Source organism: Dryas octopetala, chromosome 2 (genome assembly GCF_963921425.1).
Source record: "Dryas octopetala chromosome 2, drDryOcto1.1, whole genome shotgun sequence".
Lineage (NCBI taxonomy): Eukaryota > Viridiplantae > Streptophyta > Magnoliopsida > Rosales > Rosaceae > Dryas > Dryas octopetala.
The window spans coordinates 24,559,779-24,587,420 of NC_141367.1; the positions used below are offsets into that span (position 1 = coordinate 24,559,779).

The 27,642-nt window shown below is 36.2% G+C and overlaps 3 protein-coding genes and 1 pseudogene across 11 annotated transcripts; 2 read left to right on the forward strand and 2 right to left on the reverse strand.

The window, feature by feature from the left end:
* Window positions 1–565: 565 nt before the first annotated feature.
* LOC147294529 (pleiotropic drug resistance protein 3-like) lies at window positions 566–6,755 on the forward strand. Of its 3 annotated transcripts, none has more exons than XM_086233416.1 (20): window positions 566–801; window positions 891–967; window positions 1,056–1,109; window positions 1,219–1,309; window positions 1,399–1,700; window positions 1,801–2,082; window positions 2,174–2,487; window positions 2,575–2,735; window positions 2,807–2,910; window positions 2,991–3,144; window positions 3,230–3,373; window positions 3,496–3,569; window positions 3,669–4,001; window positions 4,176–4,466; window positions 4,550–4,633; window positions 4,772–4,905; window positions 5,095–5,322; window positions 5,575–5,746; window positions 5,879–6,133; window positions 6,268–6,755. In XM_086233416.1, exons 1-20 carry the CDS (start codon window positions 741–743, stop codon window positions 6,532–6,534), a joined length of 3,582 nt encoding a protein of 1,193 aa, XP_086089542.1. In that variant the 5' UTR covers window positions 566–740; the 3' UTR covers window positions 6,535–6,755. The 3 variants fall into 3 exon arrangements, with proteins under 3 accessions (XP_086089542.1, XP_086089543.1, XP_086089544.1); XM_086233417.1 differs by having other exon boundaries at window positions 567–785; XM_086233418.1 differs by lacking the exon at window positions 566–801 and having other exon boundaries at window positions 893–967; window positions 1,242–1,309.
* Window positions 6,756–6,991: 236 nt separating this feature from the next.
* LOC147294530 (pleiotropic drug resistance protein 3 pseudogene) lies at window positions 6,992–8,047 on the reverse strand (annotated as a pseudogene). Its single transcript, XR_015120246.1, has 3 exons — window positions 7,802–8,047; window positions 7,427–7,681; window positions 6,992–7,258 (listed from the first exon to the last, which is right to left on the reverse strand). The product of XR_015120246.1 is annotated as a pleiotropic drug resistance protein 3 pseudogene (transcript).
* Window positions 8,048–11,528: 3,481 nt separating this feature from the next.
* Window positions 11,529–19,156, forward strand: LOC147294531 (pleiotropic drug resistance protein 3-like). Of its 3 annotated transcripts, XM_086230415.1 has the most exons (24): window positions 11,529–11,881; window positions 12,109–12,232; window positions 12,433–12,518; window positions 12,802–12,886; window positions 13,186–13,345; window positions 13,434–13,510; window positions 13,599–13,652; window positions 13,762–13,852; window positions 13,942–14,243; window positions 14,344–14,625; window positions 14,717–15,030; window positions 15,118–15,278; window positions 15,350–15,453; window positions 15,534–15,687; window positions 15,773–15,916; window positions 16,039–16,112; window positions 16,212–16,544; window positions 16,719–17,009; window positions 17,093–17,176; window positions 17,315–17,448; window positions 17,638–17,865; window positions 18,120–18,291; window positions 18,424–18,678; window positions 18,813–19,156. In XM_086230415.1, the coding sequence occupies exons 1-24, from the start codon at window positions 11,535–11,537 to the stop codon at window positions 19,077–19,079; spliced, it is 4,323 nt and encodes a 1,440-aa protein (XP_086086541.1). In that variant the 5' UTR covers window positions 11,529–11,534; the 3' UTR covers window positions 19,080–19,156. The 3 variants fall into 3 exon arrangements, with proteins under 3 accessions (XP_086086541.1, XP_086086542.1, XP_086086543.1); XM_086230416.1 differs by lacking the exons at window positions 11,529–11,881; window positions 12,109–12,232; window positions 12,433–12,518; window positions 12,802–12,886 and having other exon boundaries at window positions 13,213–13,329; XM_086230417.1 differs by lacking the exons at window positions 11,529–11,881; window positions 12,109–12,232; window positions 12,433–12,518; window positions 12,802–12,886 and having other exon boundaries at window positions 13,218–13,329; window positions 13,411–13,510.
* Window positions 19,157–19,536: 380 nt separating this feature from the next.
* Window positions 19,537–27,642, reverse strand: LOC147294532 (pleiotropic drug resistance protein 3-like). 4 transcript variants are annotated; one of them, XM_086230412.1, is made up of 24 exons: window positions 27,251–27,642; window positions 27,007–27,130; window positions 26,786–26,871; window positions 26,376–26,460; window positions 25,908–26,067; window positions 25,729–25,805; window positions 25,593–25,646; window positions 25,409–25,499; window positions 25,011–25,312; window positions 24,650–24,931; window positions 24,222–24,535; window positions 23,658–23,818; window positions 23,472–23,575; window positions 23,068–23,218; window positions 22,876–22,977; window positions 22,676–22,782; window positions 22,232–22,564; window positions 21,851–22,141; window positions 21,502–21,585; window positions 21,233–21,366; window positions 20,837–21,064; window positions 20,347–20,518; window positions 19,972–20,226; window positions 19,537–19,803 (listed from the first exon to the last, which is right to left on the reverse strand). In XM_086230412.1, exons 1-24 carry the CDS (start codon window positions 27,640–27,642, stop codon window positions 19,537–19,539), a joined length of 4,356 nt encoding a protein of 1,451 aa, XP_086086538.1. The 4 variants fall into 4 exon arrangements, with proteins under 4 accessions (XP_086086538.1, XP_086086539.1, XP_086086537.1 ...); XM_086230413.1 differs by having other exon boundaries at window positions 22,676–22,746; window positions 22,846–22,977; XM_086230411.1 differs by having other exon boundaries at window positions 22,676–22,749; window positions 22,846–22,977.

Sequence of the window (27,642 nt, forward strand, 5' to 3'; positions counted from 1 at the left end):
GATGCATGTTGCATATGCATTTGTTGTATTTTTACAGATACATTAATTTGACATATGCACTTATTGTATTTTTACAGATGCAATGACTTTTTTGTGCAAATGCATTGATTTCGCATATGCACTTATTATATTTTTACAGATACAGTAAGTTTTTTTTCCAAATGCACTGATTTTTTTTTTATAGATGCACTAGATTTATTTAAATTTTGACTTTTAGCTCAATTTACTTGGGTGATTATCATTTAGATCAACAATTTTAGTTGTGGATCTATAGTTATCCTTGGGAAAAAGCAAATTTCTCCTTTTTTTTTTTTAACCTAAACAAAAGTGATAAATAGATAAATCAGGAACTTGATTAAAAGAAAAACTAAATAGTATTTTTTCTTTCTTTCCTCTTTTTTTTTTTTTCTCCTTTTCTTTTTCTTTTCAATTTTCTTTTTCTTTAGCATGTCAAAAAACGCTTTTCTAAGTTTTCTTTAGGGGTGGGCACGGGATGGAGGGGGATGGGACTTACCTCATCCCGTTCCCATCTCATGATTTGAGTTCGGGATCGGTACGGGATGAGATGGAGGTTTGGGATTATGGTATCATCTCGTCCCGTACCAAAGTGATTCGGTACGGGTTCGGTACCATCCGGAGAGATTTCAGGAGAGATTTCTTATAATGGTTACAAGCTAGATGAGTTTGTTCCTCAGAAAACATCAGCTTACATAAGCCAATATGATCTTCACTTACCTGAGATGACTGTGAGGGAAACAATCGACTTTTCAGCCCGCTGTCAAGGGGTAGGGAGTAGAGCTGGTACATTCCTCATCTCCTTTTGCATTTCTTATTGGGTTAGTTGTGTACTTCTATTGATATATGAAGTTCAATTTTTCTTGGCTATGCAGATATAATGATGGAGGTCTGCAGAAGAGAAAAAGAAGCAGGAATAGTCCCTGATCCAGATATTGACACCTACATGAAGGCAATCATAAAATCTTAAACATTGTCTATAATAAAATTTTAAAAAAATGTTAGAAGTTTAAAGATTAACATAATATTAATACTTGCAGGCAATTTCAGTTGGAGGACAAAAGAGAAATCTCCAAACTGACTATGTTTTGAAGGTAAAGTTTCTCTAAGCAGCGTTGGACTAGTGTTGGCATTAAGTACCTCAAACAAGATGTTTCTACTCACTGAGGTGTGCAAATTAATTACAATATTTTGGTCTCTTAGATCCTCGGACTGGACATCTGCAGAGACACAATGGTTGGTGATGCACTAGAAAGAGGCATTTCAGGTGGCCAGAAGAAAAGGCTGACAACAGGTAGTAAATCTTGAAGCTTAGCTAAAAATGAATGTCATTACTTCCCATTTAGAAGTATTTCAAGCATTCCTCTGCTGTTTAATTTTCAGGAGAGATGATTGTGGGTCCCACAAAAGCTCTTTTTATGGATGAAATATCGACTGGATTAGACAGCTCTACTACGTTTCAGATAGTTACCTATCTTCAGCAGTTGGTGCACATCACAGATACAACTGCATTGGTATCACTTCTTCAACCAGCACCTGAGACCTTTGATCTATTTGATGATGTAATATTAATGGCAGAGGGGAAGATAGTTTACCATGGTCCTCGTAGTCATGCACTTCAGTTTTTTGAAGATTGTGGTTTCAAGTGCCCAGCAAGAAAGGGTGCTGCAGATTTCCTTCAGGAGGTGCCAGAACATGCTTTCTTTTCTCCTTTCTCTTTTTGGCCAACACATCATGCCTAAACAAAAAATAAAAGAGAACAACATTTATTCCAAACATTTGCAGGTCATCTCAAAGAAGGATCAAGCACAATACTGGAAGCATGCCAACATTCCCTATGATTATGTTTCAGTGGATCGATTCTCTCAACTATTCAGAGCAAGTTCTTTAGGAAAGGAATTAAACGATGAGCTCTCAAAACCATATGATAAATCACAGTGCCATAACAATGCCTTATCATTTAGCATTTACACAGTGAGAAAATGGGAATTGTTCAAAGCTTGCATGGCCAGAGAGCTGCTTCTTATAAAACGAAATTCCTTTGTCTATGTATTCAAAACAGCACAGGTTTGTAATTTACTGATATCACTATTTGGGGTGGTGCTTCTGAAGTTCAACTCTAGATCACTTACATGGTTCCATTCTCTTTATTCCACAGCTTGTCATCACTGCATTTATAACAATGACAGTATTTATACACACTCAGATGACTCCGGATTTGACAAGTGCAAATTACTTAATGGGATCATTGTTTTATACACTCATTAGACTTATGACCAATGGAGTAGCAGAGCTATCCCTGACTATTACTAGACTACCAGTGGTTTACAAACAAAGAGCATTCTATCTGTACCCAGCATGGGCGTATTCTATTCCAGCCTCTATCATGAAGATTCCATTTTCACTAGTTGATTCAGTGCTATGGACAGCCATAACTTACTTTGGTATTGGGTATAGCCCGGGAATAAAAAGGTAAGAATAGTTTATACTTACAACTGAACAAGAAATGGTAGATCAATAAATAATAATGGATGCCTCTTTGTTGCATATGGTTTTTAGGTTCTTCTGTCAGTTCCTAGTGCTATTTGCTCTGCATCTAGCATCAACATCCATGTGCCGATTTATTGCTGTAATTTTCCAAACTATGGTTGCTGCAACAACCGGTGGTACTTTAATCTTAGTACTAATGTTTTTGTTTGGAGGCTTCCTTTTGCCACTGTGTAAGTCCATTTCTAGTTTCTTCCTTTAATTATATGTGATAACAGCTAGACTACTAAGGGTGTTTTTGCAGCCTCTTTACCTCCTTGGTTGAAGTGGGGATTCTGGTGTTCTCCTATGACTTATGGGGAAATAGGAACAAGTCTGAATGAATTCCTTGCTCCTCGATGGCAAAAGGTCAAACTCAAGATGATTTAATTTTTTAGACCCTCGCTAAGTCACATCAATATGTTAACAGCTTCAGTTCATTCTTTCAGGTTTCAAATGGAAACACAACCTTAGGGAAGGAAGTTCTAATCAAGCATGGTTTGAACTTTGATAGCTATTTCTATTGGATATCAGTAGGGGCATTATTTGGGTTCACAGTAATTTTCGATCTTGGATTTGTCTTAGCCTTAACTTACTTTAAACGTAAGTTCATTCTAATTGACAGATGATAATATTCAGTATTACAATACACTTTGTCAGTTTATCACTAAGCTCTTCCTAAATACAGCTCCAAAGATGTCTCGGGCTATTATTTCTAAGAAAAGGTTATCTCAACTACAAGGAAAAGATACTTGCAACCCTGGTTCACAGTCAGGAAATGAATTAACTCCGGCTGATCTTTCACAAAGCGTAGGGGAAAAAAGAAAATTAGGTGGGATTAAATTGTTGGTAAATAAATTACTTAATTCTCAATTTCATATCTAACATTCAAAAACATGAACAAGGGCCTTTTATAACGGAATTATCTAAGAGTATGCGCGGTTGGTTATACAGGGAGGATGGTCCTGCCATTTGAGTCACTGACAATCTCATTTAAGGATGTGCAGTATTATGTTGATACTCCTCCGGTAATCAAAGCATACTTAAATTTCACATATAGTTATCATTGGTTGGTACCTTGAAGAAAAATTAATTCGTTGTATGTTAACTGCATTCCTTCAACAAAGGAAATGAGACAGCATGGTTTCAAGCAGAAAAAACTTCAGCTGCTTAAAGATATAACAGGAGCATTCAGACCAGGAATTCTTACAGCATTGATGGGTGTCAGCGGAGCTGGGAAAACAACTCTCATGGATGTTCTTTCTGGAAGGAAAACAGGAGGTACTATTGAAGGAGATATACGAATAGAAGGGTTTCCCAAGGTCCAGAAGACATTTGCAAGGATATCAGGTTACTGTGAGCAGACTGATATACATTCTCCAAATATCACAGTAGGAGAATCAGTTATGTACTCAGCTTGGTTGCGGTTGCCACGTGAAACTGATCCAGACACAAAAGCTGTAAGATCTTCTCTCAACTTATCAACAATACTTTCCTCGAGAATTTCCTACATTATATAAAGGAAGGGGATTTGAGTTAGAATTAGTCATATAAAAAATGAAATTTACTACAGGCACTCATAGGGTGTACCAAAGTTCAAAAGTTACACGCACTCATAGCAAACTATCATGCAGAGATTTGTGGAAGAAGTCATTGAAACAATTGAACTGGAGGGTATAAGAGACTCTTTAGTTGGCAGTCCTGGCCAAAGTGGTCTATCTACTGAACAGCGTAAAAGGCTAACAATTGCAGTGGAGCTTGTTTCGAATCCATCAATAATTTTTATGGATGAACCTACATCAGGTTTAGACGCCAGAGCAGCTGCAATTGTCATGCGTGCAGTGAAGAACGTCGTTGCCACAGGAAGGACAACTGTTTGCACAATCCACCAACCAAGCATTGATATCTTTGAAGCTTTTGATGAGGTAGTACAAGGAGTGCCTTCAGTCTGAAAAGGTAAAAGAAATTATGAAAGCTAATCACTAAGGAAGACATTGATTTCTTGCAGTTAATTTTGATGAAAACAGGAGGACAGATCATCTATTCTGGACTTCTAGGCCATCACTCGAGTAAACTCATTGAATACTTTGAGGTATGTTCATAATTCCAGCAGTACTACATTCTTTTAAAATTCTTTTATTTCTTTACTTATTACCTATTAATAAATGAACATATGCATGCAGAGTTTCTGTATATATATTACTGACTCCAATATGTCACCATCCAACAGGGTATTCCTGGTGTACCAAAGATCAAAGATAATTATAATCCAGCAACATGGATGTTAGAAGTTACTTCTGCTTCGGTAGAAGCAGAACTCGGTTTAGATTTTGCCAACATTTACAAAGAGTCTACTCAGTATAGGTTGGTACATATATAATTCACATTTATTTTATATGCATACTTTATCACAATTCACAAGGCATACCATGGGATTAAATGATTAATAGTCCAGTTAAAGGCCAACTTCTCCCTAACAAGGCAAACATGATCCTCGTGTTTTTATTTTAGGTGTTAAATTAATCTTAACATTTCAATTGTGTTTGTTTTCAGAGACACAATTGAGTTGGTAAGACAGTTAAGTGAACCAAAGCCAGGTTCAGGAGACTTGCATTTTCCCACTCATTTTCCTCAAAATAGCTGGGTGCAGTTTAAGGCATGCCTGTGGAAACAACACTTGTCCTATTGGAGAAGTCCTGAATACAATCTAGCACGTTTCATGTTTATGACTATTGCATCAGTGTTGTTTGGGGCAGTCTTTTGGCAGAAAGGGAAGGAAATGTAAGTCTCCTTTTCCCCCCTTCATATTTATAACAGGTAAATACCTAGAAATAACAAGTCATATATTTGAGCAAAAAAAAAAAGAAAGAAAGAAAGAAAAGCATTCATATACAATCTTCTATATCGAGTTCTGCTACTACTCATATTAAAGGAGTTGGTCTGTAATAGTAATGACAATTCCGAAACTAAATCAAAGCACAAGAACTCTGCTAACTTCTAAATCCTCTGTTTTCTTTTTCTTTTTTCCTGAAGAAATAATGAGCAGGATTTGTTGAACATACTTGGGTCCATGTATATTGCTGTGATATTCTTGGGCATAAACAATTGTTCAACAGTCCTGTCTTATGTGGCAACTGAACGCATGGTTTTGTACCGGGAAAGATTTGCTGGGATGTATTCGTCAAAGGCTTATTCATTTGCACAGGTCCAATATTACTATATATTACTACTATACATCCTAAGTTGTATTCTCGTAATGGAAAAAGTTAATTTCTCGATGTTTTAGTTTTATGCGTAATGGTGAGATCAACTCAACTACATATGTTGAATGTTGTAGGTAACCATGGAAATACCTTATACAATGTTGCAAGCATTTTTGTATGTGGTCATTATATATCCTGCAATAGGGTACTATTGGTCAGCTTCCAAGGTTTTTTGGTACTTCTATGCAACTTTCTGTACATTTCTATACTTCGTATATCTTGGGATGCTGATAGTTTCTTTGAGCACAAACCTTGACGTAGCTTCCATATTGGCAACCGCAATCTACACCTTATTGAATCTTTTCTCAGGCTTCCTCATGCCAGAACCGGTAAACGATTCCATCTCTTTCTTAATTTGATGGTTGAATCAACTGCATTAGCATTTAACTAGACCTTATTACAATCATGTTAGTGTAATATGTACCTTGAGCCTAGTTAATCATGTTATGTATGTTCTATGCAGAAAATTCCTAAGTGGTGGATTTGGTGCTATTGGATCTGTCCTACATCATGGTCCTTAAACGGCCTCCTGACTTCACAGTATGGAGACATGAGCAAAGAGATATTGATTTTCGGGGAGCGTAAAGCAGTTGGTTCCTTCCTACAAGATTATTATGGTTTTCATCATGATCGTTTAGTCCTTGTGGCTATTGTTCTCATTGCTTTCCCAATTGCTTTCGCGTCTTTGTTTGCCTACTGTATAGGAAAATTAAATTTCCAAAGAAGGTAGAAACAGTGAGTGAAGCTGTTCCTTCATTTGTCATATGCAGTAATAAAGATGGAACAGGATCCTCTCCTTGATCTCTTTATACTTGTCTATCCTTGTTTTCTAATCTTAGCCTGCCTGTACTTGTCTGTACTTGCCCTATCTTTTTGTGTTGACAGTTGAAACGACTTGTACATTTCAAAAAGACCTGTTTAATGGAATAAGAAACCTATGCATTTCATCAATTTGAGTTTGGTTTTGAACTTTTGACCTTCATTCTTTTGGATGAATTCTGTCCTTAAAACTTATAGAGATTGGTGATCCATTCGGCATAGTGGACTTCCAAGTATTATGTATCACACAAAGAATTAGTATACATGTTGCAATGGTCATTCAAATTAAATAAGATTGGAGATAAATCTTTTTGAGAAAGTATATTATAATTCATCAATTTGTAAATCCCAAATATACATTTACACGTTTACCTCCTCTGGAAGTTTAATTTACCAATAAAGTATGAAAAAAGAGAAGCAAACACAATGGGGAGGAGAATAAGAACAGCAGCATCAACGCGTAAAAGGTTGTTGTGAAACCCAAAGTAATCTTCTAAGAAGGCAGCAACAGTTTTAGTCTCTCCAAACACCAGGATTTCTGTCTGTATATCTCCATACTGTGAAGTAAGCATTCCATTTAGAGCCCATGATGTAGGACATATATAATACAACCAGAGCCACCACTTTGGGATATGCTGCATCAAGCAAAGAATACGATTTTTAAGTTAGTTTTTTTCCTTTGTTTAAATATATCTGAGGCGTGCCTAAAAGGAATGCTTTTCTCCATGTAGAAGCATAAAGGTTATACTTCAGCACATATATAAAGAAATATGGTATAATAACTTGATAATCCATAAACTTACTGGTCTCGGAACAATGAACCCAGAAAACAAATTAAGCATTGTGTAGGCAGATGATGCCAAGATTGAAGCCACCTGAACATTTGGTGTCAAAGACACCAGTAGCATTCCTAGGTAATTGAAGCTTAGTAGTGTGCAGAACATGCCATAGAATGACCAAAATATCTTGTACGCAGACCAGTGGAAACCAATCATCGGGTATGTGATGACCACATAAAGAACTGCTTGAGTGAATGAGTAGGGTACCTCAACCAGTACCTACAAAATTAAACTCTACTAGTTGGCAATGTCTTAAATTGAGCTTATGAGATGACCTCATGAGTCATGACCACAGTTTCTTGACAACCTTATAAAACATTTGGTTAAAAAGATATGAACCTGCGCGAATGAATAGGCCCACGAAGAGAACATTCCTGCAAATCTTTCTCGATACAGAACAGTTCTCTCTGTTGCAACAAATGGTAGAACTGTAGAGCAATTGTTTATGCCAAAGAAGATTATTGCAGCAAACATCGAACCAAACACATTGAAGAGTTCTTGCTGGTTATTTCTGCCAAAAGAAGAAACATATGTCAGTGACACTTCTTTCAATAAGAGTTTACCAGCTCCAGCTCTCATAGACATGCATGAATGTACTTGTACATTGATATACCAATGCAAAAAAATATAATATAAGCAGAGGACCCTAAAGGCTTGTCCAGTTCAACTTTATTCATGAATTTAAGCCTACACATTTGGTCTGTTGGTATATTACACCAATTTCAAAAGAAATAATTAATGGACTTATCTCTTTAATTATGAATTTATGACCTCCCTTCACTACATTGATCACAGTGGGGCACATGATCTATGTTTGGTTGAATAAAGCTAGCAAGGATTAGTCATACGAGAAAAAAAAAAAAGCAACTGGGGCACATCAATATTTTAGCAAGGATTTGATCTGATGTGGGATCACAAGGCACAGTTGATGTGAGATGTTCACAAAAGCTATAGCTATTCCTATTCCTTCATACATTTATAACAATTTCTACTGGTTCACATTACACTCCAAAAGGAAGTACTGCTCGAGAAATATCTGAGTAGTTGCTAGCCAATTTTAGAGTTTGTGTTATCATCTTTGACCAAAAAAAAAAGGATGTATGTGTCAAAAAGCCATTTTTAAGTTATGTATTTTAACAGTAGACTTTTGTGACTTTTGTCTAGACCAAATAGCTTTGGTGGACGACTTCTTCTGTCCATACCAAGTAGTATTCGACTTTTGTCTATACCAAATAGTACGAAAGAGAAAATAGTAAATTACTTCTTAGTACCAAACCACTAATAGATTTAGTGTAAAGGACCTTAATTTAAAAAGTTGGTGTAAAAGATAATTTCTGAATTTTGTACAGATGCACTTGTTCAATTTTTATAGATATACTGATTTTGCAGATGCATTGATGTTGCATATGCATTTGTTGTATTTTTACAGATACATTAATTTTACATATGTATTTATTATATTTTTACAGATGCAATGACTTTTTTGCGCAAATACATTGATTTCGCAGATGCACTTATTGTATTTTTACAGATACATTAAATTTTTTTTCAAATGCACTGATTTTTTTTAATAAATGCACTAGATTAGCCTTTATTTAAATTTTGACTTTTAGCTCAGCTTATTTCGCTGATTATCATTTAAACCAACAATTTTAGTTGTGGATCTATAGTGACCCTTGGGAAAAAGCAAATTTCTCCTTCTTTTTTTTTTTAACCTAAACAAAAGTGATAAATAGATAAAAAGAAAAACTAAATAGCCTTTTTTCTTTCTTTCCTCTTCCTTTTTTTTTTTTTTCTCCTTTTCCTTTTCTTTTCAATTTTCTTTTTCCTTAGCATGTCAAAAAACGCTTTTCTAAGTTTTCTTGATTAACAAGAATAAGAAATCACAAAAGTACATCTTGGAAATTTACTACAAAAGTAAATCTAATTTCTTAATCAACTAAGAAAATTAGAATAATCAAAGGCTTCAAATATTAGTGCCTGATTTTAAACCCCCAAGTTACAGTAAAAATTTGCATCCGCCCCCCCACCTTTTAGGAACTCTCCCAAAACCCCCTAACACTTGTATTTCCTGTTCTACCCTACTATCGGCCCGTGCATTAGCTAACGCAAGCCCACTACCTCTGCTCTTGAGCTCACGCTAAGCAGCTAGCAACCTTACATTAATTTTCTTATTATTTTTTAATTTTTTAACGGACATGATGCCTGCTACCTTAAGTTGAGTAAAAAAATTACTTTTGGCTTCAACTGGGGATTGAACCCGAGACCACCAGAGGCATTTAACAGTCACCCTACAATGGAGGTTTGTGACTTGTGTGTTAATATAGATAATTAATGATATTTATAAACATTTTAACATATTTGAAATATTTCTTATTTCAATGTTTAATTTTATTAATTAAGTCTAATTATTTTTTTATTGCAAATTTAATGTAATTTTTTTCATTTTAATTTAGAGTAAGTTTTTTATTGAAAATTTAGTGTAACTGTTTTAATTTTTCAATAATCGATTTTCAGTTTCAGTGATCAATTCAGTTTCAGTATTTTTTTTTTCCAGTTTCGGTTATCGATTTTTTCAGTTTTAGTGATCATTTTTTTAGTTTCAGTTTTAGTTATAGATTTTCAGTTTCAGTTATCGTTTTTCCAGTTTCAGTGATCAGTTCAATTTCAATTTTAGTTATCGATTTTTCAGTTTAAGTGATCATTTTTTTCAGTTTCAGTTATCAATTTTTAATTTTAGTGATCATTTTTTCAGTTTCAGTTATAGATTTTCAATTTCAGTGATCAGTTATATTTTTTTCAGTTTCAGTTATCGATTTTCAATTTCAGTGATCAATTTAGTTTCAATGATTGATTTAGTTTCAGTAATCGATTCAATTTCAGTAATCGATTTTTTAGTTTTAGTTATCGATTTTTTAGTTTTAGTGATCGATTTTTTTTTCAATTGTAGTCATCGTTTTTTCAGTTTCAATTATCGATTTTTAGTTTCATTGATTGCTTTCGCTGGCCCGTCCCATTGACACACTAGCATAGTCCACTACTTCTTAAGCCACTACTTGCCACACAAGCTCTATTATATAACAAGCCTTTATGTGCAAAAAATTATAAGAATCTGCACACAAAGTGACTCGAACTCAAGTCAAGCACGTACAAAAAATAGTTACACTACTTTGTAATAAAAATAAATAATAACACTATTTTGCAATAACAAAAATAATTAAACTAATTTGCAATAAAAAAAATAATTAAACAAATTTGCAATAAAAATAGACAAATTAGAATTAGAAATTAAATATCTATAAAACTGTATAAATATAGTTAATTCTACTACACTTACACAAGTTGCAACTTGGTTGAGTTGGTTGGCCGTGCTTCCCACTTGTATAAGGTCTAGTGTTCAAATCTTGATTTGTTCATTTTTCACCCAACTTGTTTTTTCAATTTTTTAGATATGGAATAGAGATGACGCTGGACCAAGTTGCACTAGCTGGGCGATGTCAACGAGTGGATCATGCAGCAGCTGAGCGATGTCAACGAGTGGATCATGCAGCTGGGTGATGTCAGTGATGTGCACATGTGCATGCAGTAATTAATTTTTTAAATATGGGATGGAGATGGCGTTGGATCAAGCTGCACCAGCTGAGCCATGATGTCAGAGAGTGGATCATGCAGCTGGGCGATGTTAGTGAGTGGATCATGCAGCTGAGTGATGTCGGCGATGTACACATGTGCAGTAATTGGGAAGGGCACAATCGAAATTATAACAAAAATAAAAGTCAACAGTAGCTATATATCCATTGACTAGGAGGTTTAGACAAAAATTTAAGTAAAATAGAGGGTTATGAATTAACTATAAAAATGATTGGAGGCTATGAATTAACTAAACTAGAATTAGGGGGTTTATAATTATTTACTATTCAAAAATTACATAATCAAATCCTAAGCAAATCAGATCATAATCTCATAAAATCATAGATCTATTATGGATTACAATTGGTCAAACTTTCCTACAGTATATATAAGTCAAGTAGAGTTAGTTAACTGAAAAGATAGCACAGACCAGTCAATTCAAATGGAGCTAACACCAGTTGAAAGAAGTGTGCATTCTCCGTTTCGCCATCAAGCTTCAAGCCTCAGTACTGGTTCCGGTACAGGTTCAATCATGGAGGAGGATGAAGAAGCTCAGTTGCAGTGGGCTGCAATTGAGAGACTGCCTACATTTAGAAGGCTCAGAACCTCACTGTTTGATGTTGATGGTGATGATGGAAGCAGTGGGAATAAAGAGTATACAGGGAAGAGGGTGGTTGATGTTACCAAGTTAGGAGCAGATGAGAGACATCTATTCATTGAAAAGATCATAAAACACATTGAGAATGATAATCTGAGACTGCTTCAGAAACTGAGAGAGAGGATAGACCGGTATCTGTGTTTAAGATTTTGACTTATAACTAGTTGTTGCAGTTTAACAATTACTGGTGGTTTCATTAAATTATACAAAAGAAGTTTAAGATTTCTTATTGTCCATTAAAGCTTATCTGTTACAGGCAGCACACCATGTTCAATAATTATTAGCATATATAACTATGAATTTTGTTCAGTCATATATATGTGCATTGATTGTTTAATAACCAAACATTTTTCTTCAGAGTGAATGTGAAATTGCCGACTGTGGAGGTAAGGTACAAGAATTTGTTTGTGGAAGCTAAGTGTGAGCTAGTCCAGGGAAAGCCACTCCCAACTCTGTGGAATTCTCTTCTAAGCTTGTTATCAGTAAGTATGCTTTGACCTCAGTCTAATAGCTAGATATCTTGCTCTTTTTCGGCTTTGCCCTTGATAATCCTGACATAGACAAATATTTGTAAAAGAAGTTCAACAAGTCATCACAGAACACTTTCATCTGTACAATGTATTTAGTGATGAGTGCATGAAACATATCCAAAAAATTTGATGAAGGTATAAGTTTTGAACAGGTTTTTACAAAGGTAATGTGGTGGAAGTCTCTAGAAGCCAAGATAAGCATTCTAACAGATGTCAGTGGCATCATCAAACCATCAAGGTACCTGCCTATATGCATGTTGAATAGCCAAAATTGTAGTACCAACTTTTTAACTACAGAAATATAACACTGAAATTCTAGTCTCTTGAGACTGGAATAGCGCACTATGCTAGCTTTGTAGAGCAGGCCAAGACGGTAAAGTTAACCACAAGTTGGTTTTGATTGACCAAACCAAGTTCTGGATATAAGGATGAACTAAAAACCAAGCAACATACAATCAGCAGTTCAAGCCATAGTTTTAGTAACATAACTTCTTATTCGTAAAATATGGTTTTAAATGCAGGCTTACTCTCCTTCTTGGTCCCCCAGGTTGTGGGAAAACCACCTTGTTATTGGTTCTTGCAGGAAAACTAGACAAATCTCTCAAGGTGAGTATTGCAAAATAAAAATTTACATAAACTCAAAAGCAATACCATGATGGGCAGGAATTGTCATTCTTAAGATATTTCTCCACTCTGGCTCAAATCATGTAGAAAGATATGTTTTTACATAGTATTGATCAACAGAGGACATGATTGGAAGTCAGATTAATGCATGCTCATGCACGTCAGACATGAAGGCCCTAAAAATCTTTCAGATGTTAATATTTAGAAAAAAAAACAAATAATCTAGTTTATTGGCCATGTTACAATTGTTCATAAAATCCTTAAACGTTTCTTTTCTTCAGGTTTCAGGGGAGATTTCTTATAATGGTTACAAGCTAGATGAGTTTGTTCCTCAGAAAACATCAGCTTACATAAGCCAATATGATCTTCACTTACCTGAGATGACTGTGAGGGAAACAATCGACTTTTCAGCCCGCTGTCAAGGGGTGGGGAGTAGAGCTGGTACATTCCTCATCTCCTTTTGCATTTCTTATTGGGTTAGTTGTGTACTTCATTGATATATGAAGTTCAATTTTTCTTGGCTATGCAGATATAATGATGGAGGTCTGCAGAAGAGAAAAAGAAGCAGGAATAGTCCCTGATCCAGATATTGACACCTACATGAAGGCAATCATAAAATCTTAAACATTGTCTTTAATAAAATTTTAAAAAAATGTTAGAAGTTTAAAGATTAACATAATATTAATACTTGCAGGCAATTTCAGTTGGAGGACAAAAGAGAAATCTCCAAACTGACTATGTTTTGAAGGTAAAGTTTCTCTAAGCAGCGTTGGACTAGTGTTGGCATTAAGTACCTAAAACTAGATGTTTCTACTCACTGAGGTGTGCAAATTAATTACAATATTTTGGTCTCTTAGATCCTCGGACTGGACATCTGCAGAGACACAATGGTTGGTGATGCACTAGAAAGAGGCATTTCAGGTGGCCAGAAGAAAAGGCTGACAATAGGTAGTAAATCTTGAAGCTTAGCTAAAAATGAATGTCATTACTTCCCATTTAGAAGTATTTCAAGCATTCCTCTGCTCTTTAATTTTCAGGAGAGATGATTGTGGGTCCCACAAAAACTCTTTTTATGGATGAAATATCGACTGGATTAGACAGCTCTACTACGTTTCAGATAGTTACCTATCTTCAGCAGTTGGTGCACATCACAGATACAACTGCATTGGTATCACTTCTTCAACCAGCACCTGAGACCTTTGATCTATTTGATGATGTAATATTAATGGCAGAGGGGAAGATAGTTTACCATGGTCCTCGTAGTCATGCACTTCAGTTTTTTGAAGATTGTGGTTTCAAGTGCCCAGCAAGAAAGGGTGCTGCAGATTTCCTTCAGGAGGTACCAGAACATGCTTTCTTTTCTCCTTTCTCTTTTTGGCCAACACATCATGCCTAAACAAAAAATAAAAGAGAACAACATTTATTCCAAACATTTGCAGGTCATCTCAAAGAAGGATCAAGCACAATACTGGAAGCATGCCAACATTCCCTATGATTATGTTTCAGTGGATCGATTCTCTCAACTATTCAGAGCAAGTTCTTTAGGAAAGGAATTAAACGATGAGCTCTCAAAACCATATGATAAATCACAGTGCCATAACAAAGCCTTATCATTTAGCATTTACACAGTGAGAAAATGGGAATTGTTCAAAGCTTGCATGGCCAGAGAGCTGCTTCTTATAAAACGAAATTCCTTTGTCTATGTATTCAAAACAGCACAGGTTTGTAATTTACTGATATCACTATTTGGGGTGGTGCTTCTGAAGTTCAACTCTAGATCACTTACATGGTTTCATTCTCTTTATTCCACAGCTTGTCATCACTGCATTTATAACAATGACAGTATTTATACACACTCAGATGACTCTGGATTTGACAAGTGCAAATTACTTAATGGGATCATTGTTTTATACACTCATTAGACTTATGACCAATGGAATAGCAGAGCTATCCCTGACTATTACTAGACTACCAGTGGTTTACAAGCAAAGAGCATTCTATCTGTACCCAGCATGGGCGTATTCTATTCCAGCCTCTATCATGAAGATTCCATTTTCACTAGTTGATTCAGTGCTATGGACAGCCATAACTTACTATGGTATTGGGTATAGCCCGGGAATAAAAAGGTAAGAATAGTTTATACTTACAACTGAACAAGAAATGGTAGATCAATAAATAATAATGGATGCCTCTTTGTTGCATATGGTTTTTAGGTTCTTCTGTCAGTTCCTAGTGCTATTTGCTCTGCATCTAGCATCAACATCCATGTGTCGATGTATTGCTGTAATTTTCCAAACTAGGGTTGCTGCAACAACCGGTGGTACTTTAATCTTAGTACTAATGTTTTTGTTTGGAGGCTTCCTTTTGCCACTGTGTAAGTCCATTTCTAGTTTCTTCCTTTAATTATATGTGATAACAGCTAGACTACTAAGGGTGTTTTTGCAGCCTCTTTACCTCCTTGGTTGAAGTGGGGATTCTGGTGTTCTCCTATGACTTATGGGGGAATAGGAACAAGTCTGAATGAATTCCTTGCTCCTCAATGGCAAAAGGTAAAACTCAAGATGATTTAATTTTTTAGTCCCTCGCTAAGTCACATCAATATGTTAACAGCTTCAGTTCATTCTTTCAGGTTTCAAATGGAAACACAACCTTAGGGAAGGAAGTTCTAATCAAGCATGGTTTGAACTTTGATAGCTATTTCTATTGGATATCAGTAGGGGCATTATTTGGGTTCACAGTAATTTTCGATCTTGGATTTGTCTTAGCCTTAACTTACTTTAATCGTAAGTTCATTCTAATTGACAGATGATAATATTCAGTATTACAATACACTTTGTCAGTTTATCACTAAGCTCTTCCTAAATACAGCTCCAAAGATGTCTCGGGCTATTATTTCTAAGAAAAGGTTATCTCAACTACAAGGAAAAGATACTTGCAACCCTGGTTCACAGTCAGGAAATGAATTAACTCCAGCTGATCTTTCACAAAGCATGGGGGAAAGAAGAAAATTAGGTGGGATTAAATTGTTGGTAAATAAATTACTTAATTCTCAATTTCATATCTAACATTCAAAAACATGAACAAGGGCCTTTTATAACTGAATTATCTAAGAGTATGCGCGGTTGGTTATACAGGGAGGATGGTCCTGCCATTTGAGTCACTGACAATCTCATTTAAGGATGTGCAGTATTATGTTGATACTCCTCCGGTAATCAAAGCATACTTAAATTTCACATATAGTTATCATTGGTTGGTACCTTGAAGAAAAATTAATTCGTTGTATGTTAACTTCATTCCTTCAACAAAGGAAATGAGACAGCATGGTTTCAAGCAGAAAAAACTTCAGCTGCTTAAAGATATAACAGGAGCATTCAGACCAGGAATTCTTACAGCATTGATGGGTGTCAGCGGGGCTGGGAAAACAACTCTCATGGATGTTCTTTCTGGAAGGAAAACAGGAGGTACTATTGAAGGAGATATACGAATAGAAGGGTTTCCCAAGGTCCAGAAGACATTTGCAAGGATATCAGGTTACTGTGAGCAGACTGATATACATTCTCCAAATATCACAGTAGGAGAATCAGTTCTGTACTCAGCTTGGTTGCGGTTGCCACCTGAAACTGATCCAGACACAAAAGCTGTAAGATCTTCTCTCAACTTATCAACAATACTTTCCTCGAGAATTTCCTACATTGTATAAAGGAAGGGGATTTGAGTTAGAATTAGTCATATAAAAAATGAAATTTACTACAGGCACTCATAGGGTGTACCAAAGTTCAAAAGTTACACGCACTCATAGCAAACTATCATGCAGAGATTTGTGGAAGAAGTCATTGAAACAATTGAACTGGAGGGCATAAGAGACTCTTTAGTTGGCAGTCCTGGCCAAAGTGGTCTATCTACTGAACAGCGTAAAAGGCTAACAATTGCAGTGGAGCTTGTTTCGAATCCATCAATAATTTTTATGGATGAACCTACATCAGGTTTAGACGCCAGAGCAGCTGCAATTGTCATGCGTGCAGTGAAGAACGTCGTTGCCACAGGAAGGACAACTGTTTGCACAATCCACCAACCAAGCATTGATATCTTTGAAGCTTTTGATGAGGTAGTACAAGGAGTGCCTTCAGTCTGAAAAGGTAAAAGAAATTATGAAAGCTAATCACTAAGGAAGACATTGATTTCTTGCAGTTAATTTTGATGAAAACAGGAGGACAGATCATCTATTCTGGACTTCTAGGCCATCACTCGAGTAAACTCATTGAATACTTTGAGGTATGTTCATAATTCCAGCAGTACTACATTCTTTTAAAATTCTTTTATTTCTTTACTTATTACCTATTAATAAATGAACACATGCATGCAGAGTTTCTGTATATATATTACTGACTCCAATATGTCACCATCCAACAGGGTATTCCTGGTGTACCAAAGATCAAAGATAATTATAATCCAGCAACATGGATGTTAGAAGTTACTTCTGCTTCGGTAGAAGCAGAACTCGGTTTAGATTTTGCCAACATTTACAAAAAGTCTACTCTGTATAGGTTGGTATATATATAATTCACATTTATTTTATATGCATACTTTATCACAATTCACAAGGCATACCATGGGATTAAATGATTAATAGTCCAGTTAAAGGCCAACTTCTCCCTAACAAGGGAAACATGATCCTCGTGTTTTTATTTTAGGTGTTAAATTAATCTTAACATTTCAATTGTGTTTGTTTTCAGAGACACAATTGAGTTGGTAAGACAGTTAAGTGAACCAAAGCCAGGTTCAGGAGACTTGCATTTTCCCACTCATTTTCCTCAAAATAGCTGGGTGCAGTTTAAGGCATGCCTGTGGAAACAACACTTGTCCTATTGGAGAAGTCCTGAATACAATCTAGCACGTTTCATGTTTATGACTATTGCATCAGTGTTGTTTGGGGCAGTCTTTTGGCAGAAAGGGAAGGAAATGTAAGTCTCCTTTTCCCCCCTTCATATTTATAACAGGTAAATACCTAGAAATAACAAGTCATATATTTGAGCAAAAAAAAAAAAAGAAAGAAAGAAAGAAAAGCATTCGTATACAATCTTCTATATCGAGTTCTGCTACTACTCATATTAAAGGAGTTGGTCTGTAATAGTAATGACAATTCCGAAACTAAATCAAAGCACAAGAACTCTGCTAACTTCTAAATCCTCTGTTTTCTTTTTTTTTTTTCCTGAAGAAATAATGAGCAGGATTTGTTGAACATACTTGGGTCCATGTATATTGCTGTGATATTCTTGGGCATAAACAATTGTTCAACAGTCCTGTCTTATGTGGCAACTGAACGCATGGTTTTGTACCGGGAAAGATTTGCTGGGATGTATTCGTCAAAGGCTTATTCATTTGCACAGGTCCAATATTACTATATATTACTACTATACATCCTAAGTTGTATTCTAGTAATGGAAAAAGTTAATATCTCGATGTTTTAGTTTTATGCGTAATGGTGAGATCAACTCAACTACATATGTTGAATGTTGTAGGTAACCATGGAAATACCTTATACAATGTTGCAAGCATTTTTGTATGTGGTCATTACATATCCTGCAATAGGGTACTATTGGTCAGCTTCCAAGGTTTTTTGGTACTTCTATGCAACTTTCTGTACATTTCTATACTTCGTATATCTTGGGATGCTGATAGTTTCTTTGAGCACAAACCTTGACGTAGCTTTCATATTGGCAACCGCATTCTACACCTTATTGAATCTTTTCTCAGGCTTCCTCATGCCAGAACCGGTAAACGATTCCATCTCTTTCTTAATTTGATGGTTGAATCAACTTTATTAGCATTTAACTAGACCTTATTATAATCATATTAGTGTAATATGTACCTTGAGCCTAGTTAATCATGTTACGTATGTTATATGCAGAAAATTCCTAAGTGGTGGATTTGGTGCTATTGGATCTGTCCTACATCATGGTCCTTAAACGGCCTCCTGACTTCACAGTATGGAGACATGAGCAAAGAGATATTGATTTTCGGGGAGCGTAAAGCAGTTGGTTCCTTCCTACAAGATTATTATGGTTTTCATCATGATCGTTTAGTCCTTGTGGCTATTGTTCTCATTGCTTTCCCAATTGCTTTCGCGTCTTTGTTTGCCTATTGTATAGGAAAATTAAATTTCCAAAGAAGGTAGAAACAGTGAGTGAAGCTGTTCCTTCATTTGTCATATGCAGTAATAAAGATGGAACAGGATCCTCTCCTTGATCTCTTTATACTTGTCTATCCTTGTTTTCTAATCTTAGCCTGCCTGTACTTGTCTGTACTTCCCCTATCTTTTTGTGTTGACAGTTGAAACGACTTGTACATTTCAAAAAGACCTGTTTAATGGAATAAGAAACCTATGCATTTCATCAATTTGAGTTTGGTTTTGAACTTTTGACCTTCATTCTTTTGGATGAGTTCTGTCCTTAAAACTTATAGAGATTGGTGATCCATTCGGCATAGTGGACTTCCAAGTATGATGTATCACACAAAGAATTAGTATACATTTTGCAATGGTCATTCAAATTAAATAAGATTGGAGATAAATCTTTTTGAGAAAGTATATTATAATTCATCAATTTGTAAATCCCAAATATACATTTACACGTTTACCTCCTCTGGAAGTTTAATTTACCAATAAAGTAAGAAAAAAGAGAAGCAAACACAATGGGGAGGAGAATAAGAACAGCAGCATCAACGCGTAAAAGGTTGTTGTGAAACCCAAAGTAATCTTCTAAGAAGGCAGCAACAGTTTTAGTCTCTCCAAACACCAGGATTTCTGTCTGTATATCTCCATACTGTGAAGTAAGCATTCCATTTAGAGCCCATGATGTAGGACATATATAATACAACCAGAGCCACCACTTTGGGATATGCTACATCAAGCAAAGAATACGATTTTTAAGTTAGTTTTTTTCCTTTGTTTAAATATATCTGAGGCGTGCCTAAAAGGAATGCTTTTCTCCATGTAGAAGCATAAAGGTTATACTTCAGCACATATATAAAGAAATATGGTATAATAACTTGATAATCCATAAACTTACTGGTCTCGGAACAATGAACCCAGAAAACAAATTAAGCATTGTGTAGGCAGATGATGCCAAGATTGAAGCCACCTGAACATTTGGTGTCAAAGACACCAGTAGCATTCCTAGGTAATTGAAGCTTAGTAGTGTGCAGAACATGCCATAGAATGACCAAAATATCTTGTACGCAGACCAGTGGTAACCAATCATCGGGTATGTGATGACCACATAAAGAACTGCTTGAGTAAATGAGTAGGGTACCTCAACCAGTACCTACAAAATTAAACTCTACTAGTTGGCAATGTCTTAAATTGAGCTTATGAGATGACCTCATGAGTCATGACCACAGTTTCTTGACAACCTTATCAAAAATTTGGTTAAAAAGATATGAACCTGCGCGAATGAATAGGCCCACGAAGAGAACATTCCTGCAAATCTTTCTCGATACAGAACAGTTCTCTCTGTTGCAACAAATGGTAGAACTGTAGAGCAATTGTTAATGCCAAAGAAGATTATTGCAGCAAACATCGAACCAAACACATTGAAGAGTTCTTGCTGGTTATTTCTGCCAAAAGAAGAAACATATGTCAGTGACACTTCTTTCAATAAGAGTTTACCAGCTCCAGCTCTCATAGACATGCAGGGATTTGGTTCAGATAACAAAGGCATTGTAAGTTTTAAGTCATACCCTTCCTCATCATATGAATAAAAACGAGTGCGTCTTCAAAAGTAAGATACAAAGTTAAAATAATTTGTGAGAATAGTTTATTTTTAAAGGAAGCCATTCAAGTTACTAGAGTAGATAAATGAAACTTGTTTCATTTAAAAAGAAAAAGTCAGTTTAGTGGTTCATACGAGCATAAACAAAATTTTGATGACTGACATTTTCTTTCCATGATTCCAGAACAGTATTCCAAACAGCAGAGCAAAGCAAGCCATAAAAAGGATCCGTGCCAGATTATATGAGGGACTTCTCCAATAAGACAAGTGCTGTTTCCAGAAGCATGCTTTGAACTGCCCCCAACCATTCTGTGGATAACGAGTAGGAAACTGCAAATCCTTTGAACCAGGAGATGGTGAATTCAATTGCTTGACTAACTCCTTGTTCTTCCTACAGTCAGAAGAGCAAGAGTCATGGGAATGTAATGAACAAAAAAAAAAACCCAGTTGCATTCCATTAACTCCGTAAAGAAAAAGGAAGGGAGGGGGGGGGGGGGGGGGGAATAATCTCTTTTATTCAGCAGGTTATGAGTGGCATCCTAGCTAGTATTATACTTACTCATACAAGGTGGATTCCCTATAAATTTGTGCAAAATCTATACCAACTTCAGCTTCTGCAGATTTGGAAGTAACTTCTAGCATCCATGTTGCCGGATTATAATTGTCTTTAATTGAGGGCACCCCCGGGATACTCTAGTCAAATGAAGGAAAGTGGATCAGGACTGTATGAGTAAGTATATGTTTTTCAGAACCAAGTTCTACATTAGAAAAACAACCATGACTACAAAAAAGATTGATATGCAGCATAACAGTTGTTCAAGAAACTACCTCAAAGTACTCAATAACCCTGCTTGAATGCTGCCCTAGAGGGCCAGAATAGATTATGCGTCCTCCAGTTTTCATGAGAATCAACTGCAGTGATGGTAAGACATGAATGGTTGGTTGTATTTAAATTACATATTCGTGCTTGAATGAAGAAAATATTGATGGGATTTACCCTCGAACAAAGATAAGATATATCTATTTCACATGAGAAAGAAATAGAACTACTATCTAAAATTTCTTAAGGGTGGTATGCTGATCAAGCGCAATACTTCTGAGCTCAAATGGGAAAAGGTGTGAAGTCAAGTTCACACTTGTGAGATCAACTCATCTAAAGGTTTGAAAACCACTTTACCTCATCAAATGCCTCAAAAATTTCAATACTTGGTTGGTGGATGGTGCAAACAACCGTTCTTCCTGTTGCAATAACATTTTTCACTGCTCTCATAACGATAGCAGCTGACCGTGCATCTAAACCTGAAGTTGGTTCATCCATGAACATGATAGATGGATTGGCAACGAGTTCCACAGCTATGGTCAGCCGTTTACGTTGCTCAGTTGATAGGCCGCTGACTCCTGCCATGCCTACTAAGCAATCTTTAATCTCGTCAAGTTCAATAGTTTCAAGGACTTCATTTACAAATTCCTGCGGAAGGAAAAAAAATTATGATTCAATTTAATTGAATGTTCAAGTCCAGGACCACTGAAATTCTCATGTACTTGAAAGATATCATACAGCTTTAGTATTTGAATCAATCTGAGATGGGAGGCGCAGCCAAGCAGAATATACAACTGATTCTTCCACTGTTATTTGTGGAGAATGTATGTCAGTTTGCTCACAGTAACCTGATATCCTAGCAAATGTATCTTGAACCTTTGGGTACCCACCAATTCTTATTTCCCCTTCAATGGTACCACCAGTTTTCCTTCCACAAAGAACATCCATGAGAGTTGTTTTCCCAGCTCCACTGACACCCATTAATGCTGTTAGAACACCTGGCCTGAATGCACCTGTAATATCCGAAAGAAGCTGGAGCTTTTTCTGCATAAAGCCTCGGTTTTTCATTTCCTGCAACATAAAGATAGCACAACTCACCATGTCAGCTGACACAATTCACTCCTTGTATTTAAGAACTACTCAGAATCTAAAGTGAGAGAGAGAAAGAATCTAAATGATTACCAAAGGGGTGTCAACATAGTATTGTACATCCTGAAATGCTATAGTTAGGGGCACAAATGGTAAAACCATCCCTCCTGGAAAAAAAGTAATACAAGAGCTGGTTATATCTAAACATAAAATAACAACCCAATTTTCTACAGAATTAAATAAAAAACAAAATTCATCCTCACTCTTGGGTCCTACAGTAGTTTTAGGTTCACCAATGGATTTCCTCTGTGTGTCCAAATCACTTTTGCTGTCTCCTTTTCCTTGTAGTTGATGGTACTTCTCATAAGAAATAAGAGAAAGGGACCTTCCTGGAGCTGAAGATAAAGCAAAATGGCTGGGTTAACAAAAACAAAAAATATGTTGTTGCTTAAAGTGGCCGAGTAATGAATGGAGCACAAGCTTACACTTTAAGAAAGTCAAAGCCAAGGTGAAACCGATATTAAACAGTAATGTGAATCCCATTAAAGCACCAACTGATATCCAGTAATAATAGCCATCAAAATTTAATCCACGGCTTTCCAGTGTTTGTCGCCCAAGAGTTGTGTTTCCAGACACCTGCGAATATAAATAAAGAGCAAAGTCACTTGTTGATCGACAAAGAACTCCTTCAGGAGGATTACCCTCTGCTTAATTTCACAAAGAATAAAAAAGAAGGAAAGAAGGCTTATGGAAAGGGAGCTATCCACACATGAACACATACATAAAGCCTTGTAAACTAAATTAGAATCCTAAATTTGTGCAAGGAGGAGCAATGAAGCAATAGCAGTGTGTTGAGTAATAGTACAGAACCTGAGAGTAATGGTATCACCTTATCCCACCGGGGTGCCTGAAATTCATTTACTGTTATGCCTATCTCCCCATATGTCAAAGGAGAAACCCAAAAGCCCCACTTCAACCAAGCTGGCATATAAGCTGCAACAAAACATCTTCGAAACATGACTACTGGAGCAAAATTCATTGACATGAATATGGGAAAAGCTAATGGCAATCTTACGTTTTGGTATAACAAAGCCACCAAATAATAAAACAAACAATACTGATGAACTACCAGCTGTCATAGAAGCACCCACAGTTTGGAAAACTGAAGCAATAAACCGAAACATGGATATTGACGTTAGGTGCACAACAACGAGTAGAAGGAACTGGCGGAAGAACCTGGCAAACATATAAGAAATATGTAAGAACTAAAATGATCTAAAAGAATATCTAACCAGAGTATTTCGAAAGAAGAAACAGGAGCACACATTAACAAGATCCTATGTGAATTCAGCCAGAAGGGTGTATATATTTATCCATATAAGTTCAGGAAAAGCTACAGCCACCATTGAAGCATCATTTATACAAGATCTCATACAATAAAATCTTAGTTGTGTAACTCTTTTACCATTTTAACATGAAATAAATCTAGTAGTTCAGATGGTCACAGCCACCTAGCTGAATGTTTCTTCAGCATAGAAAAGCTTATTTACAGTGGCTACACTCTCTTTGCTTTTCACACATGTAATAGTTTATCACTGAAACATCTTATTAATAATTGAATTTTCCATCTATGACTCACCTTCCAACCTCAGGGCTGTATCCAATAACATAGTATGTAAGAGCAGTCCAAACAAAAGCCTCCAAGAACGAAAGTGGAACCTTTAGGATGGCAGCTGGGATTGCATAAGCCCAAGCAGGGTAAAAACACAACTCTTTCTGTTTGTAGAAAACCATAATCCTTGAGACAGTCATTGACAATTCTGGGAATCCATCAACAAGAAGTATGAGGAGCGCATAGAATAAAGAGCCCATATAATAATTTGCGTGGATCATATCAATAGCCATTTGAGTTCGAAGGAAAACAGTCATCGTTATTGAAGCAATGATGACTAGCTGCAGGAAGAAAGAATACAAATATGTCTCTGAATAGAGTGGACCAGGTAAAAAAAAGTTAAAAGCTGAACCACTTAAAATAGGGCAAAAAAGGATAGAAAAGGAGGAAGATACCTGAGTTGATTTGAAAACATAAATAAAAGAATTCCTTTTCATTAGAAGAAATTCCCTCCTTGTGCAAGCTTTAAACATTTCCCATTTAGGTAATGAGTATGTTGTAAAGGATAGAGCATCCTTGTGGCTTTGAGACTTATCAAATGGCTTTGAGAGCTCCTCATCTAGCTGCCGGCCAAGATGGCAATCCTTGAATTTCTCAATGAAATGATCAACAGAAACGTAACTGTAAGGTTGTTCTGTGCAGTCCCAATACTGTGCTTGATCTTTTCTAGAGATAACCTGAAGTAAAACAAGACAGGAAAACATTCAACACTATAGATAATAGGATATCCATTGAGATATGAGTATGATAACCTACCTCCTGAAGAAAGTCAGCAACACCTTTTCTTTCTGGGCACTTAAACCCACACTCCTCAAAGAATTTGAGAATAGAAGTTTTTGGTCCATGATACACAATCTTTCCTTCTGCCATTAATACAACATCATCAAAGAGATCAAATGTCTCTGGTGCAGGCTGAAGCAGAGAAATCAATGCGGTAGCATCTGTGATATGCACAAAATGCTGAAGACAAGATACAATCTGGAAAGTGGTGGAACTATCTAAGCCATTAGATATTTCATCCATGAACAGAGCTTTTGCCGGTCCAACAATCATCTCCCCTGCACAATGCAAAAGATACTGAGAACCATATTTCATTTGACTCGGGGAACTACAATGCATGCAACAAAACTTGTTTACTGTTATTCCAACACTACCTGTAGTCAACCTTTTCTTTTGACCACCAGATATTCCTCTTCTTATATGATCTCCTACCATCGTGTCAGCACATATATCAAGACCAAGTATCTGTAAGGAATTGGATAGTGAACAAGACAGCAATATACAGTAATGTTTTACAGAAAATGGGTTGAAAACACATTTTGTAGGGAATTAGAATACCTTTAGAATATAGTCAGTTTGAAGTGTACTTTTAAGTCCCTCAACAGCTATGGCCTGCAACAGAGAATTTTCATTCACAGTTAGACTAAAGGTATACAGCAGAACACTGTATCAACTATCAAGGAATCTACGGAACCTTCATGTAAGCATCCACATTAGGATCTGGGACTATTCCCGCCTGCTTTTCCTTTCTACTGACTTCCATCATAATCTCTTTATGCATAAAAGAAATAATTATTATACCAATGTGATAACTGACTTAATAATAATAATTATTTTCAAATTCACTATTCTATTGCAAACAAGAATGCTTACCAGCTCGGCTTCCTACACCTTGACAACCTGCAGAGAAATCAAGTGTTTCCCTCACAGTGATCTCTGGAATATGTACATCATATTGGCTTACATAAGCTGAGGTTTTCTGAGGAACAAATTCTTCCAGTCTATAACCATTGTAACATATTTCCCTGGAAACCTAATAGAAGAAAATAATTACTAAAAGAATTAGAAGCATACACTTTTGACACTGACAAGGTTTGTTGGCCTACCACTATTCCCAAAAACTTAAGCTGTTAGGATTCTGACCAACAATTACTTTATATCCTAACACCCCCCCTCACAAGTGGGCCCATCTCCACCACTAGAGTCCAACATTTGGACTAAAGTCTAAAGCTTGTCTATTTGTTATGATTCCTTGAAATGTCGACTATTAATCGCATTTATGATAAAAACTATGCAGGGTATTTTAGCGGCGTGACACAAGAAACTCAAAGTTTTACACACCTTGAGAGAATGGCTTATCTTTCCTGAGAGTGCCATCAATAATGTGGTTTTTCCACAACCAGGAGGGCCAAGCAATAAGGTCATCCTGCAATGAAGAGAGGCCAAATTTGGTTAACTCTAACTTGCTTCACTTATTCTTTAAATTGTTCCAGGAAGCTAATAAAATTTCTGAAAAGCTGAAAAATTTGAAAACAAAAGTTCTATTCGTTCATTGCTGTCATATTTTCAAAATTTAGAAGGTAACAGAAGCATTGCGGGGGAAGACATATCTGCTAAACTCTTTAAGAACAGAGAATCGTAACATGTTTCATACATACAATACAACAGATGCATTCCATAAAATTCTATAACAGGCTTTAGGCTTAACAGCCAGCTCTTGTTAGCTACAAACCAATGTTAAAGAAACTAACCTTCCCGGCTTAATAATGCCATCGGCATCTTTGATGATGCTTATCTTGGCTACAGGTCTTTTTGAAAATGACAGTTCTGTGATGCCCTGTCATAAAAAAGAGCTCGGATCACTAATTTACAAATAAAAAATTTAGATTCAACCAATCAAGGTCCATAATCTACTAAGTTTAATATAAACATATAGTGATCTCAAGGTTGGTCCATAAACTAAGATACTTACCGAAACCAAACTCTTTAGAGCATTCCATACAGTAGGGAGGGGTTTTCCGTGAACTACCTTGCACTCTGCTTCCACACAAAGATTCTTATATCTCACTTCCACAGTGGGCAACTTTACACCAACTCTACAGATGCATGTGCAAACAAAACCGATGTTAACATTTTACAGCAGTCCATGTTTAACATTTACTTGCAAGTTGACTTGGAAAAGAACCATGTTTATGAAGAAAAGAAAGGTTACTCACTTGTCTATTCTTTCTCTAATTTTCTGTAACAATTGAAGATTATCATTTTCAATGTGTTTGATAAGCTTCTCTATGAAAACACGCCTTTCTTGAGCTCCTAGCTTGGTAACATCAACCACCTTTGTCTCCTTAACCTCTCCTTTTGCAGATGTGCCATCATTATCATCAAAAAGGGCAGATGTAATGCTCTCAAAAGTGGGTAGTCTGTCAACTGCAGCCCATTGCAAGTCAAAATATTCATCATCACTGTCAATGTTGTCTCCTGCATTGACAGTGGAGGTGCTCCGAAAACTCGAGGCATGGCCTCGAAATGAGGATCTTATGCTCCTCCCAATCTCTGCTAACTCTATGCGGAAAGACTCTATTTCATCTGCACCTGCCAACTGAGCCAT